The 19,401-nt window shown below is 40.8% G+C and overlaps 2 protein-coding genes and 1 pseudogene across 3 annotated transcripts in view; 2 read left to right on the top strand and 1 right to left on the bottom strand.

Annotated features, from left to right (window-relative positions):
• The window catches only part of LOC309695373 (programmed cell death 1 ligand 1-like), a 241,112-nt gene that overhangs the window by 171,426 nt on the left and 50,285 nt on the right, over positions 1-19,401 (bottom strand). The window lies entirely within an intron of this gene.
• Positions 128-4,473, top strand: LOC309698691 (Fc receptor-like protein 5; the record flags this gene model as incomplete). Its single annotated transcript, XM_082521307.1, has 5 exons — positions 128-157; positions 331-591; positions 671-916; positions 1,003-1,152; positions 4,322-4,473. The coding sequence occupies exons 1-5, from the start codon at positions 133-135 to the stop codon at positions 4,471-4,473; spliced, it is 834 nt and encodes a 277-aa protein (XP_082377433.1). The 5' UTR covers positions 128-132.
• LOC309694913 (high affinity immunoglobulin epsilon receptor subunit alpha-like) lies at positions 12,652-17,608 on the top strand (annotated as a pseudogene). The gene is made up of 4 exons (XR_014280830.1): positions 12,652-12,939; positions 13,019-13,264; positions 13,351-13,518; positions 17,430-17,608. The product of XR_014280830.1 is annotated as a high affinity immunoglobulin epsilon receptor subunit alpha-like (transcript).

Below are 19,401 nucleotides of genomic sequence, written 5' to 3'. Positions count from 1 at the left end.
GGATTACTTACTCACATAATTATAAGTGGACAAGAGATCAGAGATAGACGAGATGGGACGAGCCAAATTAATTACAGTCTTTATTATTTTACATGCTAACCTAAGTTTTACTTATCTTTAGTTTTGACTTCAATGCCTTGCAGGATAACAAACCAAGGTCAGTGATTTTCTTTTAAATATGTCAAATATGTGTTAAATTCTTCTTCTTTAATGTTTAGGGTTGGCAGCCCGAACCACATGAGAAGTATTTTAATTCTAATTTAAAGAATGTTGTATCATCATTGCTTTGCACAACCATGACATTTTTATTTTTATTTTTAACCCTCACAGCTCGTCTGGCTGTGAGTCCCAGCAGCTCTCAGTTCTTTGAAGGAGACTTTGTGTCTCTGAGCTGTGAGGAGGACGACAGCTCTGCTGGATGGACTCTGAGGAGAAACACAAGCAAACAGAGGACTCAGTGTGGAGATGGGTGGGGAAAACCAGCTGGTTCTTCCTGTAATATAAGTATGATGGTGCCTCATGACAGTGGAATATATTGGTGTGAGTTCAATCAGAGTACCATCAGTAACATGGTTAACCTGACAGTCACTGGTAAGCTGAGTGTGTGGAGTTAGTGTTGATGAAGCTGTGTGTAAATGGATGAAATGCTGTAGTTTGTCTCTGTGTTGAGGTGGATCAGTGATCCTGCAGAGTCCTGTCCTCCCTGTGATGGAGGGAGATGACGTCACTCTGCTCTGTAAAACAAAGACCACTCCCTCCAACCTCCCAGCTGCTTTCTATAAAGATGGCTCCCTCATCAGGAAGCAGCCTACAGGTCACATGACCATCCAGCATGTTTCCAGGTCTGATGAAGGCCTCTACAAGTGTGACATCAGCGGTCATGGAGAGTCTCCATCCAGCTGGATCACTGTCACAGGTGACACACTCACCTGTCTGTGTTTCTGCAGCTTTCAACATTCACAATGTGACGACAACTTAATGACTGTGTTTGCTTTATTTTAGGGGAACACACCACCACACCTCCACCTGCCTCTTCTGCTGGTTCCTCTCCACTTGTCCCCGTGTTGCTGACAGCTGGAACAGTCTGTGTTGTGTTAGTAGTGATGTTACTGGTTGTTTTGGTGGAACGACATGTTGACAGGAAACTAAAAGGTGAGACTTCCACTCTTTTTGTTGCATGAACGTCTCACGTTAGTATGTTTTTCAATTTTAAACAATATTCAAAGGAAAGATGAAGCTTGGATAAAAGCAGCTCTTTGGAGTTTCTCACAAACAAACCAAAGTTTCCACTTGCATCAAGTATTTCTCAAGCAAGAGAAATTTGTCCTTTATTAATAATGTTGAACATCCTGAATGTAGTCTGTCCATCCATTCTCTTCTGCGTGTCCAATTTAAGGAAGCAGGGTGTCTGCAGGTTATCCCAGGTAGGTGGGGTACACCATGGACAGACAACCAGTCACACCTATGTGGCAAGTTAGAATAATCAGTTAACCTTATCTTATTAACTGCATGTTTTTGGAGGAGTACTCGGAGTGAATCCACACAAAAACAGAGAGACCATTCAAAAGGATTGAACTCAGGACCTTCTTGCTGTAAGACAACAGTGCTAACCACCATGGCAAGTGCTGCCCACAAAGTACTCTTTAGATTACAAAATTTCAGGTATTAAATAAATAATTAGAACAACGTTCATGGGTTTTAATGTGCTGATATCAAATGTTCTGATTGTTTTCTGGATCAAGAGGAGGCCCAAAACAGCAATGAGACAAAATAAAGGTCTGTATGAGGAAGTAACAGACTGCAAAGCATTCTGGTTGTTCTTCTAAGTGGCAATAACCATCACAGACCTGCTTTCATGGTTTCAGACCACAAGGTTTAAAACTTTCCACTGCAAAGAAGACTATCTTTACTTCACCTCACACTAACGTGCAGTTTAAACAGTTCACTGTGCTGAGTGAGTTCTTCCTCCCACAGTCTAAAGACATGATAGGTGTTAACTAATGATTTCAAATTGGATAGATTGTTAAGTTGTGTTTCCTAGTCCTGTGACAGACTGGAAACCTGTCTGGTGTGCAAACTGCCTTTCACGCTATCCCAGAGAGGATAAGCTCCAGCCCTCCTGCTTTTTTAAACCATTTTTAAAAGCTTAGTCAAAGACCTACAGTATATATAGATCACTAAGTAGTTGTTCTGTGTTTGCAGTATCTGTTAGCAGTGAGTGCTGTTATTTGTGCTCCAAACATGTATTTCACCCTGTGTATAACAAAGACTAACAGCTCTGTGGTCGTCCACTTTCCTTTTATTGATGAAAACTCGTCAGCTCCTCAGGGATGTTAATACACACACACACACACACACACACACACACACACACACACACACACACACACACACACACACACACACACACACACACACAGTATTAAGACTGTATTAAATTATTTAAAAGTTCTGGACAAAAACTGCATCTGCTCTTTTTATTACTCAAAAATACTTCATTACGAGTTCACTTGAGGAGATGTAATGATTTCTTGAGTTTCTGACATCCTGTTGCATTTTTCTGTGGTTACGGGGGGTTTCATGAAAGCAGGTCTGTAGTCATCAGTTCAAATACAGCCTTGTGATTCAGCTCCATCTTCATGTTTCGTAGCAGTAATCTTGTGAAAGTATATGCTCAGTATACAATCAGTCCTAAAAACTCCCTGAAAAGCCTTCAGTTAATCCAAAATGCTGCAGCATGAGTCCTGACAGGGACTAGAAAGAGAGCATATTTCTCCATCTTTCAGGCCCCTCTTTTGTGGAACCAGCTTCCAGTTTGGATTCGGGAGACAGACACTATCTCTACTTTTAATATCAGGCTTAAAACTTTCCGTTTTGCTAAAGCATATAGTTAGGGCTGGACCAGGTGACCCTAAATCCTGCCTTAGTTTTGCTGCAATAGGTGTATGCTGCTGGGGGATTACCATGACGCAATCAGTATTACTTCTTCAGTCACCTTTCTCACTCACTATGTGTTCATACACCTCTCTGGATTTAATTATTATTAACCTCTGGCTCTCTTCCATGTGTCTTTTGTCCTGTCTTCATCCACACATCCCTAACCAGTCACAGCAGATGGTTGCTCCCACCTGAGCCTGGTTCTAGCTGATTTCTTCCTGTTAAAAAGTGCGTTTTTCATTCCCACTGTTGCCTAGTGTTTGCTTGTACAGGGGTCATTTTATAGGGTTTTACAATAGAAAGAACCTTTAGGCAACAGCTGTTATGATTGATATGAAAATAAAACTAAATTATAATGACAAAAATAACCCTTCACACTGCATGCTTGAATCTAGGAAACAATGGTTTAAAAGAACCCCACATGCCAGGTTTAGCTGTTTCTCTCCCTCCTATTTTTCCATGCCACTGGCTTTTTACTGCTTTTTCATTTTTCTGTCTTCTGATGTGTGGCTGTGTTTACTGTTCAAAGCCTGACCTTGTCATGGTGTGCTGTGTGGCAGGCAAATGCAGGACTCACTGAACACAGAGGGATGAACTGAAAGCGGCAGCTTTATTGCATCATCAGAAATAACTTCACAAACAAACCAAAACCTTAAAAATGTCAAATAGAAAGTAAACTGTATAATGAAAACAAGAAACGTGGTGGCATGAATGAGAGAAACTAACCACACTTAGAGCAAAACTAACCTTCAGCAATTCAGAGGGAAAACCACTCAGCGTAATGCAGGTACGACACAACAGTGACAGAGAGAAACACAGGCCTTAAATACACTGAGGGATAATGAGGGAATGAGACAGGAGGAGAGCGCAGATTTTGCCACATCCATGTTTTTTCACTTCCTGTTTCCTGTGTAAGCTCGTCTAATGTGTCGTTAGCCACATTATTTTCAGCTGTGTGCTCACCGGTCTCTCATTATCATCCTCATCAGTCTTCTGTTTCCACTCCTTCACCGTCGTGTCATTGATGTTGTCACTGTTGTCGTTTCCGCCTGTGTTCAGTTGTTCAGCTGTTCAGCCAGCCATTCAGTCTTCCAGTCAGTTAGTCAGTCCTGTCGTTCCTGCTCTGTTCTTTCACTCGCTCCAATAAATCCTCATCATTCTGCACCATGAGTCCTGTGTTTGGGTCATCTCTTCCTCGCCCACACACAACAACCTGACAGCTGGACCTGATCAGTTTTCTATCATGTCCCATTTGAGTCCTGCACAAAAAGGTGGAGCATAATTAATCTGAATGATTTTTATGTCATCGTTAATGTAACAGCAGCAGTATCTATAGGACTGTACTGCCTGCACTGATGCTCGCTTTATGTGTTTTCTTGTGCAGAGAGTGATGCAGCTGCAGTCGACTCAGCAGTGAGAACAGAAGATGTCACTCATGGACAAATCGACATCAAAGAGAAGCAAGAAGAGGCAAAAATGTACAGCTGCTGTCCTTTGTCTCCATCATGGTTCAAGATGAATTTAAAAAAAAAATAAGGGTGTGTGAGCAGACTTCTATATTTTACTGAGATTTTTTATGTATACTGTCAGTGATTCCTGAGATTAGGGACAAAACAGGTTTTCATTTTCTAAAATATATTTTTTGATTTTTCAAAAACATATTTACATATAATTGTTACACAAAGTCTCACCATGTCTTGGTACAATCTCCCAGGTGTAACATTTTTTAATAATTTATGTTTTTGCTGGAGAAGTGCAAGGTTTTTGTCAACACCGTCAGACACAAAGAAATGCAAAAATATATATTTTAAATTAAGTTGTTTCAGCTCTTTTGACTATTAGCAGCTTCTCTATTCTATTGTTTATGCACATATGTTTTCAAAGTAATTATACCACATTTAAAAGTAAGATTGTTTTGGCTTTTTATTATTAGAGTTACAGTCATACATATTTTCAGAAGCTTGTATTTAATCTGTATAAGAAACAGTCATATTAAGCAGCATGCAAATTACACATTTATTGAGAAAATTACGTATTTTTATTGGAAGATCATGAGGGAGGAAACTATATGGTTCTCCAAAAGAGAAAAATAAACAAAAACTCCATATTATGGAGTTGACAAGGTGCTGACGGTGGTGACACTCTAGTAGAAAACAAGATATTATTTCTTTCAAAATGAAGATTAAACCTTAGCAACCTTTGTAATATCACAAGACACATCATAACAATTCTGTTTTTGCACATGTCAAGTTCTACATCTTAATAGTTCACCAGCCTACTACTCCTTGATTCCTAAAGTTCTCTGTGGTTGTGTGTTTAGACCCTGCTGTACTTTCTCTCCTTTTGTCTCTGTGCTTGTTTCCAAAACCTTCTCTTCTGACTTTTTTCTCTTTCTTTCAGATCACTGGTGTTCTTTATTTTTCCCTCTTTCACTCTATTTCTCCATCTTTCCTTTATGAGAAACTCTTTCTTCAACTCAGGCTGGCTGTTAATTTTTTCTCTCCTTCTTTTTTGATCATCCCTGTTCCCTCTCTTTCGTTCCTCTACTGACAGGTTTCCCTTTGCTATTCTAGCCTGAAATGTACCATTTTTTTAATTACTATATTTTTTCTGAACCTTATGCTTTTTCACAGATTAAGGATGAATATTCACAACACAATTATGCATTAAGCAATAGAAATGCTATCTGGTCTTTAAGTCTGATGTCATTAGCCGTTTCCAGGTCCAACCTGGGCTGCAGATCCCAAAGTCAAAGGAACTCTGCAGCATCACTGAGAGTTACAACCTGTTTAAATTCAGATGTAATAGAACAAGATAAAAAGCATTAAAACATTTTAACAGCACAACAGGCTTAATCCAAATCCAACGAACAGAGGCTAACCTGGATTTGTAGCTGCCCACTGCATCACTGAGTGAATGGGTTAAATGCAGAGGACTAAGCATTTTCCTACAGGATTAATAATGTATACATAAACAATGAGATTCAAGATAAGGCAAATTTGATAATATTTGACACATCTGTGAAGCAGAAATATCAGTAAAATACACAGGAAGTAATATGTCTGAAATATTAATAAAAAATGACTTAACATAAATGGTGAATAGCACACTTTTGTGAGATTTGTCAACACCATTAAAAAAAGGGTCAACACCGTCAGACAAAAATCCTGATGGTGTTGACAAAATACCCGACTTTCTCTCATAACACATGTTTTTCTGACAAAAGCCATCTTGTTTTTCATCATTTGCTTATGGCCTCTACAATCTACCTAAATTAAGCTCTTATTACAAAAAAAATAATTAAATCTTGGTTTACATCGACTTTGGTCGTGCAAGGTGTGCAATAAATGAAATAAAAACAAAAAAATTATCACAGCAGTGACCTCATGGCATGTGTATCAAACAGGAAGTGGTAAAGGGGTCCTCAGAGTGTTAGCTGCCCACAATAATTCCTGATTTTTTTGTACTTTTGAAAAAAATCTGACGGTGTTGACAAAAACTCTGGACACGATTTTAATCACTTAAAAAATATTTAAAAATAAATTTTCAATTGCATATTTTGATATTATATAAGGTATTGACTTAAATACTTAGTGACGAGAGCCATGATGTTTACTTTTACATTACTTTTAATTTTTTTTCTGTATTTTAATATTATCACACCTGCTTCTGGACAATGGATTTTTAAGGTACTGGTAATGTATTGTACCATTTAAAATAAATATATATTTATAAAAAATGCAAAATCATAGTTTTGTTGTATAAACATTGCCTTGGTTTGTCTTTTAGGCAGTTGGGTTAACACTTGTATGCATATTTTTAACCACAAAATTGGGTTTTATCTGCCGGACATGTTTTGTCCCTTATATCAAGAATCACTGCTGTGGCTAAACTGTGTTAAAAAAGAGAAAAAATAAAAACACCTGCAGATGTTATGTGATCTTAAACTTTTTACATATTATCCATCTTACCATCCGTTTTTATTCCAGTTGTGCAATTCAGGGTTGGGGAATAAAAATGCAATAATGTGAGTTTGCTTGCTAGAGCGTGTCAGGAGCATTTTGGATCGCTTGGAGGTGAAAGAGATGATTTATTTAAGCTGGTAAACAGGAGAGTAATTTGTGCATGATGACTAATATTCATGCACAATCTTCTCTAGTTTGGATGAGGGGACTACACACACACAGATCAGCTATGTCCCTCTGATGATCAAGATTAAACTGCAGCCTGGTGCTGCCATCTACTGACACTTAATGGCAACAACAAGCTCTCCAACACTGAAAGATCATCTGAAAGCATCTGGTACTTTCAGATCACATAGTACAAACTAACTTTATATATTTATTTTTAGAAATGAAATACTTATATCTCCACTTTTAAAGTGTAGTTTACACAATTATTATCATTAACTTCAAATTTCATTTTCTGCATACTTTTAATTGTGATGCTTTCAGTAACAATGTAATGATGTTATGACCTCATCTGTGCCCTCCACAGAAAGCGGAGACAGTGAGATTTAAATAAATGCACATTTATGAAGAATCAACATGCAACATGTGATAAAAGAGTAACTGTTCTAATCACAGTACAAACCTACTGGCCATTTTATTATGTACACATGTCCCACTGTTTGTTAATGCAAATATGTGAGGAGCCAATCACATCACAGCAGCTCAGTGCATTTAAACATGTAACAGTGTAACAATGTCTCAATCTATATTCCACACACACACACACACACACATGGAAGAAAAACAGGGAAGAGGGTGGAGTTTACTTTGTGTGTCAGACTCTAACAGAATTAATATTTTATTTAATATTTCACTGCTAATTACTGCCCAATCACATTAGTTGGTCATATATAAGTAGTAGGTGCTGTCTGAGCATGTTGCAGCCTCCAGTCACCTGACTTCCCTTGCTGTCACATAAGCCTCCCCTCCGTGCATTAGGTTATAGCTGGAGAATCTCCTGATGCTGCTTGTCTGAGCTACTTTACAGAAGTGCTGCTGCTTTCTTTACTTCTTGTGAGTTCGCGGGAAGCGAAGGAAAGTTTTTGCGGAGATTCTGTCATGTGTAACATGAAGACGTGATCTGTCAAAAGCTGAGAGGTCTCTAAGGCTGAAGGAAGCTTAGGGAGAGAAACAAAACACACAGCCTTGGAAAAACAGTTTGCAATAGTTAGTATGGTGGCTTTACCTGGAGGCTAGTAAGGAAATCTACCATGATGTAGGACCGCAGCTGTCTGGACGAGTAAACCAGCAGGTGGTGAGGTCAGTGACTTGGTCTGGGCACAGACTGAACAGGCAGAAACATACTGATGGACTTCACAAATGAGGGTTGGCCATCAAAACATCCTCTGGAGGAAGGGGCTGCTCTGAATGTAACCTGGGATACAGTTTGGTGTGTAAATGGTAAATGGACCAGTTCTTATTGTACTCTGAGTACTCGAATTTGCCTCTTTCAACCAAGCATATTTTCTCTAGATTCTTTCTCCATGTAAGAGATTCCTATCTAACATTCGTACTCTGATGGAGCGGACGGGGATCAAACCACCAACCTTCAGGTTAGTAGGTGACGGGCTCTACCACCTACCACCATCGTACAGGTTCAAAATCAGGAAATCAAAAACAATTCACCTCTGAAAGACGAAGAACACACATTCATTTATTTCCTGGTTTATTCTGGTTCCAGGATTTGAATCCACCTGCTGTTTGGACCCTTTCTGTGAGGAGTCTGCATGTTCTCTCCGTGTCTGTGGGGGTTCTCACTGGGTAGTTTCTCAGGGTTTCTTCAAACAGACCAAAGACCTGCATGGAGTTTGATTAATTGGTGATACTAAACTGGCCCTGGAGGGTGAAGATTGTTGGGTTTCTTTTTTAAATAAAAAAATAAATACTGCTGTCACGTGGCCAAACAATCACTACCAATAAGTGACAACAGAGCAACTTTGAATTGACTTTATTCTATTGTCAGTATTATTACACAGGTTCATTGTTTTTTAATCTTTTATTCAGTATTAGGACCTTAATTTCAGTCAATAATGATTCAGATGAAAAGTCAATCTATTACCTCAGCTCAGCTATTTTACACTTCACACACTAAATTGGCAAAATTTTCTGAAACACTTTAACTGTGGACAAGAAAACAAACTGTTTAAAAAAAAGGAAGAGTGGCAGAGAGCAGGGTGCATATACTACTATGACTTTGTATCAGAGCAGTGCTGTCAATGACTTGGCTGAATGGGTGATCCAGAAATTACACTTATATGTTAAAAACATGCACTCATGCTGTAACATGTGTCTGTGTGATATATGTAGAAGCTGGTCCAACTGGAAACAGTTATTGAGAAATGATATAAATGACTGTGTGTGCTTGTCCAGCCAGTGAGGACCTGTGGTTCTGTTTTGCCCCATGCTCGCAGACATTACAGTTGTCTTTATGTTATTGTTGCAAGGCTGTATTTTGCTGAATGTCCATCCTATGGCCCATCATCATCATCATCCCCTAGAAGTGTCATATCAGTATCTGCAGAGATGAGTAGGAGGTATAAAAGCTGTTGGTAATCTCACTATCCCACCCAAAACAACTCCTCCTTGCCCTTTCTCTCTCCCAGCTATAAGTTAAGATGCTTTTTGTCTGGATGGAAGTCTCTGTAACCTGTAAATGAATGACCACAAGGGCGTCGTCTGGGTATCTGTGCCATCCTGGACTCCACTCACCTGCTGCACATCTCTGCTGATTTCAGGCTGGATCGTTGTACTTACTTCAAAAAGTGCAGCCCAGGCTCTTTCTGATGTATCTTTCCTGTGTTGCCTGGTTCACTTCCTAATCGTTGTTCTCCATCTACTTTGTATAGACCTTCCTGGACCTCCGCCTGTCTGCCCTGGACATTTTCTCCAAATCCCTGGAACCTACTCGCCACATTCACTGTATGAACTTATCTCACCCGGTGCTGTAAATAAACCCTTTTCTCCTTGCACAGCTCCGCGTCCTGCATTTGAGTCCTGCCCAGCAATCCTGTGTTTGCAATCAGATCACATAGTGAAAAAAACAGCTTTTCATATTTAAATTTAAATTACTAAATTACTCATATCAAACAATAAAATGTCCATCCATCCATTTTCTTCCACTTTATCCAGGGCCGGGTCGCGAGGGCAGCAGCCCAAGCAGAGAAGCCCAGGCGTCCCTCTCCCCAGCCACCTCCTCCAGCTTATCTGGGGGAACACCAAGGCGTTCCCAGGCCAACCGAGAGATATAATCTCTCCAGTGTCCTGGGTCTGCCCTGGGGCCTCCTCCCGGTGGGACATGCCCGGAGAACCTTACCCAGGAAGCACCTCAACTCAACTGGCTTCTTTCGATGTGGAAGAGTGGCGACTCTACTCTGAGTCCCCCCGAGCCACTCCTGGCTGCTGCCCGGCTCACATTGCACCCGACCCCTGCGGTGCCTCCTGCGGGTGGTGGGCCTTCAGGAAGATGGGCCCATGTCCCTTTTTCCGGCTGTGCCTGGCCAGGCCCCATGGACTAAGACCCGGCCACCAGACACCTGCCCTCGGGCACCCTCCCCGGGCCTGGCTCCAGGGCGGGTAACCCTATCCTGGGCAGGGTGAACTGTTCCCTCGATGGTCTTTTCATAAGGGTCTTCTGAATCGCTCTTTGTCTGGTCCCTCACCCAGGACCAATTTGCCATGGGAGACCCTACCAGGGAGCAAAGCCCCCAGAAAACATAGCCCCTGGGATCCCTGGGACACACAAACCCCTCCACCACGTTAAGGTAGTGATTCGTGGAGGGGACAATAAAATGTGTTTTTCAATATAATTATCGCTAATCATTGGGGTTTTTTAATGTAGTATTAGAGTATTGCAGTAATGAGGCCCCATGCATATTGGAGCCTGTGTCACGATGAGTGATGTTTTCTGGTGTAATGGGGTAAACTGTCCTGCTGGGGGAGTGCTGCTATCCGGGATGAGTATGTTGGGTCTGAAACAACATTCAGCCAGTGTTACATCTCAGAGTGACATCCACATCAATCCAACGGAATGCTGTAATGTAACAATGTACAGTTTATTTTTTATTATCATTGTTGTATACAGTTGTTACATCTATAACAATTCATGTAATGTTGCATGTATCCACTTGTTTATTGAACAAAAATGATATTTGGTCAGATATTGTTGTTGATGCCAAACGGGCTGGTCTGAGTATTTCAAAAACTTCTGATTTACTGGGATTTTCCCACAAAACCATCTGTACAGTTTACAGAGAATGGTCTGAAAAGGAGAGAAAGAGCTCTCTGCCATGTTGATGTCAGAGGTCAGAGGTCAGACTGCTTTAAGTTGATAAGTTGATAGCAACACAAATAGCTACTCATTACAACTAAGGTATGCAGAAGAGCACGGTATGCACACTACACAGGACGTAACAACGGCTAAGAACAGGAAACTGAGGTCACAATTCACACAGACTCACCAACATCAGAGAGCAAAAGATTGTAACAACATAGTCTGGTCTAATGTTCCATCATTTAGATGGTGGGGTCAAAACTGGTGTATAACAACATGAAAGCAGCCTGCACACATGGTTTATGGGCACAGACCAGTTTCTAAAAAGGAGGCTCGTATATTTTGAGCATCTAAAGATATATATGTGGGAAAAACTGTCACTTGGTCTCCACAGTTCTCAGTTTGTGCAGTGCTTCAAATTCAAAACGAGTCGATGTTTTTCAAAGAGCAAAAACATTCTAAACATTGTTACTATTTTCTGTTAAACAACATTTTTGAATTTCTTTTTTAATCTACTTGTTACACACATCATTCATATAGGCAAAAAAAAAACATGTGGGGGAAGGGGGCGGAGTTTACTGTGTCTCTATGACAAGAAGAGAAAACAGGTCACATCAGTCAAGAGGACAATGGATGACGCATCTCTACTATGTCTGCTCTGTAAGTGGATAAATTCTCTCTTTTGAATGTTGAACTTTTACTCTCTGTTCTGTAGATAAACAATGATGGAGGAGAAGATAAAAACCTGCTGTTAAAAGCAACATGTTAAAGGGGACATTTTACCGTTTTAACCAGTGAACTTGACAGAGTTTAGTTAGTTATTATATGAACTTACCTTTAAAGAGGACACATGACTTCATGCTCAGAGTTACAATGTTTCTGATTTCTAATTATAATCAGACTAACTATTGATAAAAAATGTTTTGACTGTGGAGTATTCAGAGAGGACGTGTAAACTATGAAGACGTCTTTTTTTCTACAGCAGTTCAAACACACATTCTTTAATCCTTTTACATTTACGTGACTGCACAATAATGTGAGTGGACCTATCTATATAGATCTATAAATAAAGCTGAGATAAACTTTTCCTTTCACTTTCAAAACAGAGTTATTATTATCTCTGGCTTTTTTCTAAACTTGCTGCATCCAGTTCCACCTTTTAATGATTGTTATACTTTTCGGGGGCTGAAAATGAGCTAAATAAACCACAGCCCTTTATTATTTTCCAGACCAACCTAAGTGTCATTTATCTTTAGTTCTGACTTCAATGCTTTGCTGGACAACAAACCAAGGTCAGTGATTTTCTTTTAAATATGTCAAATATTTGTTTGTTGGCTTCTTATTCTGGCATGTTTAGTGTGGCAGCCCTAACCACAGAAAAAATAGTTTAATTCTCATTTTAAAAAATTTGTCGAAGTTCTACTTTGCAAAACAATGAAATGTTTAATTGTAACATCACAGCTCGTCTGACTGTGAGTCCCAGCAGCTCTCAGTTCTTTAAAGGAGACTTTGTGTCTCTGAGCTGTGAGGAGGACGACAGCTCTGCTGGATGGACTCTGAGGAGAAACACAAGCATAGACACCAGAGCTGAGTGTGAAGAGTGGGGAGTAGCAGATGGTTCTTCCTGTAACATCAGTCACATCTACTCATTGGAAACTGGAGTTTACTGGTGTGAGTCCAATCAGAGTACCATCAGTAACATGGTTAACCTGACAGTCACTGGTAAGCTGAGTGTGTGGAGTTAGTGTTGATGAAGCTGTGTGTAAATGGATGAAATGCTGTAGTTTGTCTCTGTGTTGAGGTGGATCAGTGATCCTGCAGAGTCCTGTCCTCCCTGTGATGGAGGGAGATGACGTCACTCTGCTCTGTAAAACAAAGACCACTCCCTCCAACCTCCCAGCTGCTTTCTATAAAGATGGCTCCCTCATCAGGAAGCAGCCTACAGGTCACATGACCATCCAGCATGTTTCCAGGTCTGATGAAGGCCTCTACAAGTGTGACATCAGCGGTCATGGAGAGTCTCCATCCAGCTGGATCACTGTCACAGGTGACACACTCACCTGTCTGTGTTTCTGCAGCTTTCAACATTCACAATGTGACGACAACTTAATGACTGTGTTTGCTTTGTTTTAGACAAACACACCACCACACCTCCACCTACATCCACACCTCCGCCTGCCTCTTCTGCTGGTTCCTCTCCACTTGTCCCCGTGTTGCTGACAGCTGGAACAGTCTGTGTTGTGTTAGTAGTGATGTTACTGGTTGTTTTGGTGGAACGACATGTTGACAGGAAACTAAAAGGTGAGACTTCCACTCTTTTTGTTGCATGAACGTCTCACATTAGTATGTTTTTCAATTTTAACAATATTCAAAGAAAAGATGAAGCTTGTATAAAAGCAGCTTTGTGGAGTTTTTCTTATTACTTAATATCCATCCATTCGCTTGTCCAGTTAGAGTAGCAGGGGGTCTGGAGAGTATCCCAGGTAGGTGGGCTACACCCTGGACATCATCAGTTAACCTAACTCTATTAAGTGCATGTTTTTGGAGGAGCACTCACACAAAAACAGAGGGAACATGTAAACTCCAGACAGATAGTAGATTCAAATACTGGGTCTTCTTGCTCCAAGACAACAGTGCTAACCACCATGTCAAATGCTGCCCAAAAGGTACTTTTTATATTTAAACTAATAATAATAATAATAAAGTAATCTTAGCTATCAAACATATATTTTATGTCTTCTATCATATTCAATATAGGCATTCAGAAGAAATTAGAACAAAGGTCACGGGCTTGAATGTGCCAATATCAAATGTTCTGATTGTTTTCTGGCTCAAGAGGAGGCCCAAAACAGCAATGAGACAAAATAAAGGTCTGTATGAGGAAGTAACAGACTGCAAAGCATTCTGGTTGTTCCTCTAAGTGGCAATAACCATCACAGACCTGCTTTCATGGTTAAAGACCACAAGGTTTAAAACTTTCCACTGCAAAGAAGACTATCTTTACTCTTCACCTCACACTAACGTGCAGTTTAAACAGTTCACTGTGCTGAGTGAGTTCTTCCTCCCACAGTCTAAAGACATGATAGGTGTTAACTAATGATTTCAAATTGGATAGATTGTTAAGTTGTGTTTCCTAGTCCTGTGACAGACTGGAAACCTGTGTGGTGTGCAGCCCACCTTTCACACTATCCCAGTGGAGATAAGCTCCAGTTCTCCCGCTACAGTTGTTAAGAAAATGTATGGATAATTTTAGTGATACATATTTTTAAAAGCTTATTTAAAGCCTACAATCATACCATAGATCACAGTAGCTGTTCTGTGTTTGTAGAAGTCTGTAGCGGTGAGTCCTGTTCCTTGTGTGCAAACAGTATTTTCAGAACTAATAGCTCTGTGATCATCCAGTTTCCTGTTTCAGATGAAAACTCAGAAGCTGCTCAAATTTTACTGCAGGCCACACATACACACGCAAACATTAAATTATTAATCAGTTCTGCACAATTTTATTAGTCACAAATCCTTCAACTGTGGACTTCACTTGAGGAAATGTAATGATTTTTTGAGTTTCTCTGACAACCTTTCTATGGTTACGGGGGTTTCATGAAAGCAGGTCTGTGGTCAGTCAGTTCAAATACAGCCTTGGTTCTGGTATCTCTAAAATTATATCCTGTCTCAGAGTGACGCTGAAAAACTCGTTCATGCATTTATTACTTCCAGGCTGGACGACTGTAATTCATTATTATCAGGATGTCCTAAAAACTCCCTGAAAAGCCTTCAGTTAATCTAAAATGCTGCAGCAAGAGTCCTGACAGGGACTAGAAAGAGAGAGCAGATTTCTCCTGTTTTGGCTTTCTGTTAAATCCAGAATTGAATTCAAAATCCTGCTCCTCACATACAAGGTCTTAAATAATCAGGCCCCATCTTATCTTAATGACCTTGTAGTACCATATCACCCTGTTAGAGCACTTCAGTCTCACACTGCAGTGTGCAGTAAATACTAAGTATTTACTGTTATTTAAGTCCATCCATCCATTCGCTTCCGCTTATCCTTTTCAGGATCGCGGGGGGCGCTGGAGCCTATCCCAGCTGTCATAGGGCGAAAGGCGGGGTACACCCTGGACAGGTCGCCAGTCTGTCGCAGGGCCAACACACAGGGACAGACAACCATTCACACTCACATTCACTCCTAGTGGCAATTTGGATTAATCAATCAACCTATCCCCACAAGCTGCATGTCTTTGGACGGTGGGAGGAAGCCGGAGTATCCGGAGAGAACCCACACTATCACAGGGAGAACATGCAAACTGGTGGAATTGAACTCAGGACCTTCTTGCTGTGCGGCAACAGTGCTAACCACCGTGCCACCGTACTGTGTTATTTAAGTATTTATTTAAAACACGAAAGAACGTGAGACTAACCTTGAATATTAACAAAAGGTGAGCTGTTTAATATGGCTGATTAAAAGGTACAAAAACAAAAAGGCACATGCACACTGGGGAGAAACTACATAGAAATAAACTGGCAAAATTGAATGCTGAACACAAAAATCAAAGAACGAAACCTTGAATGTGGAAAATCCTGACAACAGGAAAACATGAAAAGGAACAACAGACGACCTGACAAAAACTGAATGAGAAAACACAAACTAAATGCACACAGGAGGATAATGAGGGGATGGGGAACAGGTGGGAACAGAGCTGGGACAAATCAGACCTAACGAAACAGGGCGAAGCAAAACTAGACACACTGCACATAGGATAAGGACTTTCACAATAAAAGAGGAATCAGAATGGAAAGCAGACATGACAACAGGAACTGGATAACATAAGACACGCAGCCTGAAACACATAAAGGGTGAGGGAACCCTAAATACAGGGGTAGAAAACAAAAGGGGAATCTAATGAACAAATTAACTTAGCTAGCCTTAAGAACTTAAAAATAAACATCAACATCCAAATAAACTAAAACTTAAAACGCTGGGTCAACAGACCCAGTAAGTGACAATGAGAGCTCGTCGTTACAGGGGGCTGTGGTGACAAGGCTAGGATCTGCCAGCAGCGGCTACGCCTGCTGTGCCAGAGCAAACCGAGCCCAGATGCCCAGGGTCTGAGGGCCCCCCACCCCCCGGAAAGGGCCCGACTGAGCCACGGGCACCAGGCCCCACCAAGCAGCCACCAGAAGTGAGGCGGTACATACCTGAACGCCAAGCCCCAGACACCGAGAACTACCAATGCACTGATGGCTGAGGGGCATCAGCCACCGGCAGGGAGTGTGGTGGGGGGGAAATAACCTCCCAAACCTGTGGAGGTATTCCCAGAGAGATGGAGTCTAAGACCCATTCGGATCGGGGCAAACAGTAGCAGCACCACCAAGCCCCACAGAGCCCGAGGCGGCCCCCCCAACCCCACCACAGAGGAAACTGCACCCACCCCGTTATCCAATCATCTCCCAGACTACATGAGACAACAGACACCCAGGTTGAGTTCATTCTCCACCTCTACTATAGCTTTCCCCCACCAGCTGGAGCTCCTGCAAGGATGTGACAACTTCCCCGCCAGTTAAAGAGGACCCCATTTCTGGCATACAGGACACCAGAGGTCCTGTACGCTGGCCCCGCGTGCACACACCCACAACCCCGACAACACACCAACCAGTAACCAAGCCCCCACAGACCCAAGCCAGAGCCCCAGCGTGGAGGCAGAGCACCTCCAGAACCACATAAGGTGTCATTAACATTTGGGCCATGTATATCAACAATACATAGCTTTTTGTTAAGTATAGATAATTTAATGATTAGGAATCTACCCTCTGGATCTATACCAGGTATAGATGTTTCTCTCCTTTCTATTCTTTCATGCCACTGATTTTTTACTTCGTTTTCTCTATCCTGATGTTTGGCTGTGTTTACTATTCATAGTCTGACCTTTTAAGAAAATACTTAATAAATAATAACCATAATAACAAGATTTTATGATTTAAATAGCACATGAATTTAAGAAACATAAACAAGACATTTATTAGTTGTAATGATTTTTACCTGCAGCAGTTTGACATCAGTTTTGCATCTATTGCCATTTGAGTCCTGCACAAAAAGGTGGAGCATGATTAATCTGAATGATTTTTATGTCATCGTTAATGTAACAGCAGCAGTATCTGTAGGACTGTACTGCCTGCACTGATGCACTGATGCTCGCTTTATGTGTTTTCTTGTGCAGAGAGTGATGCAGCTGCAGTCGACTCAGCAGTGAGAACAAAAGATGTCACTCATGGAGAAATCAACATCAAAGAGAAGCAAGAAGAGGCAAAAATGTACAGCTGCTCTTCTTTGTCTCCATCATGGTTCAAGATGACTTTTAATAGGGGTGTGTGAGCAGTCTTCTATATTTTATTGAGATTGTACGGTGGCCCTGAGAGGCCAAACGGACCATAAGATTGTGATTTTTTTTATATCTTGTGGTTAAACTGTGTTAAAAAAGAAAAAAGAAAAACAACTGTATCTGCAGATGTTATGTGATCTGAAACGTTTCATATATTATCCATCTTACCATCCATTTTTATTTCATTTGTGCAATTCAGGGTCATTTGGGTGGCCCGAGGCCTAAAACAGAGAGACAGAAAACCATTCGCACTCGCATTTACACCCTCCTTTTACAATCATCATTTAACCCACTAACTGTATGTCTTTGGATTGGGGGAGGAAGACAGACTACCTGAAGGGAACTCAAAAATATGGCAGTGGGCTCTGGCTATACACAATACACAAAACCCCACCTCACCAAATAACAGTTAAATGTTTATAGGCACTTATATTTCACAGCAGTTTCTCTAACTTTTTAAGGAGCCAGCTAAAAGGAGCTGGAGTGGGCCTTCCCCTTATCCTAGTCTTTAGTCTTGCAATAAATGCAATAATGTGAGCTCACTTGCTGGAACGTGTTAGGAGTCTGTCTGCAGCATTTTGGGTTGCTTGGAGGTGTGAAAGCCAGTAAACAGGTCAGTAATCTTTGAACGATGACACAAGTTTCTCTAGTTTGGATGAGGAGACTACAGTTCTCGGTTAAGAAATATTCCTTAAATGAAGAAAACTGTTTAATCGGTTTATGCTATCATACACAGGAGTCATGTACATGCACAACTGTTCTTCTGTTTCACTGTGAAATAAAATGATTATCATGATCAAATGAAACTGTTCTTTCTACACACTTAAAGGTTTTTCTTTGTTTATCACACACGGGACACATGCTTGGCCCACCTTTATGTACAATATGATGGATTTACTTGTATTGGTAAAAGTGTTTCCAAGAAAACTGATGACAGATTCCTCAGAACCACATCTGTGTATGCTAAAGTAATGGATGGTAGCTGGTATGGCTTTAACTATAAGCACATGTGTGAGGCCTGGGCAGTGGACTCAGAGATGAAACTTGGTTTTGTTGCTTTTGATTTTTTTTCTGTACCCATTACTCTTTCTCTTCCATGGATTTTTCTTGTAACAAATGTAGCAACACCAAAAATGACCACGGGTATGCCATGTGGACACATTAAGGTGTTTGTGGGTGGGAGTTTACTTGTGTGTGTGTGTGTGTGTGTGTGTGTGTGTGTGTGTGTGTGTGTGTACACACACACACACACACACACACACACACACACACACACACACACACACACACACACATCAGCAATGTCCCTCTGATGATCAAGAGGGACTGTAGAAGCCATTCTTGGGTTAATACCTTATGTGGTCGCTAGAGGTCACCTTTTTCTGTTTTGTTCACCTGACGCCGCACATAATCGGCGTCAGGTGTGTCATTAATTGTAAGAAGGCAAACAGTTTGTGACCGTTGCGCTGTTATGTTAAGATGATATGGGAATAAAGACCAAAAGGGACAAGATAAGTACTGCTGGAGTTATTGGACTTTTTACCTAATTCATCCATACCAGTGACATCGCGTCACCCCCGTTAACGACCACCTCAGTGGCTTCAAGCATAGGCTTAGCCTCTACAGGGACATTGCTGCCATCTACTGACACTAAATTGCACCAACAAGCTCTCCAACACTGAAAGATAATCTGAAAGCATCTGGTACTTTCAGACCACATACTTTTTATACTTATTTTTATAAATAAATTATTTATAAAAATAAATAAAATACTTATATCTCCACTGTTAAAACACAAGTATTATCCAAT

This window comes from Aulonocara stuartgranti, assembly GCF_965226115.1.
Source record: "Aulonocara stuartgranti genome assembly, chromosome: 3".
Lineage (NCBI taxonomy): Eukaryota > Metazoa > Chordata > Actinopteri > Cichliformes > Cichlidae > Aulonocara > Aulonocara stuartgranti.
The sequence above is the reverse complement of the archived record's forward strand: the minus strand, read 5'-3'. Positions and strand labels throughout refer to the sequence as shown.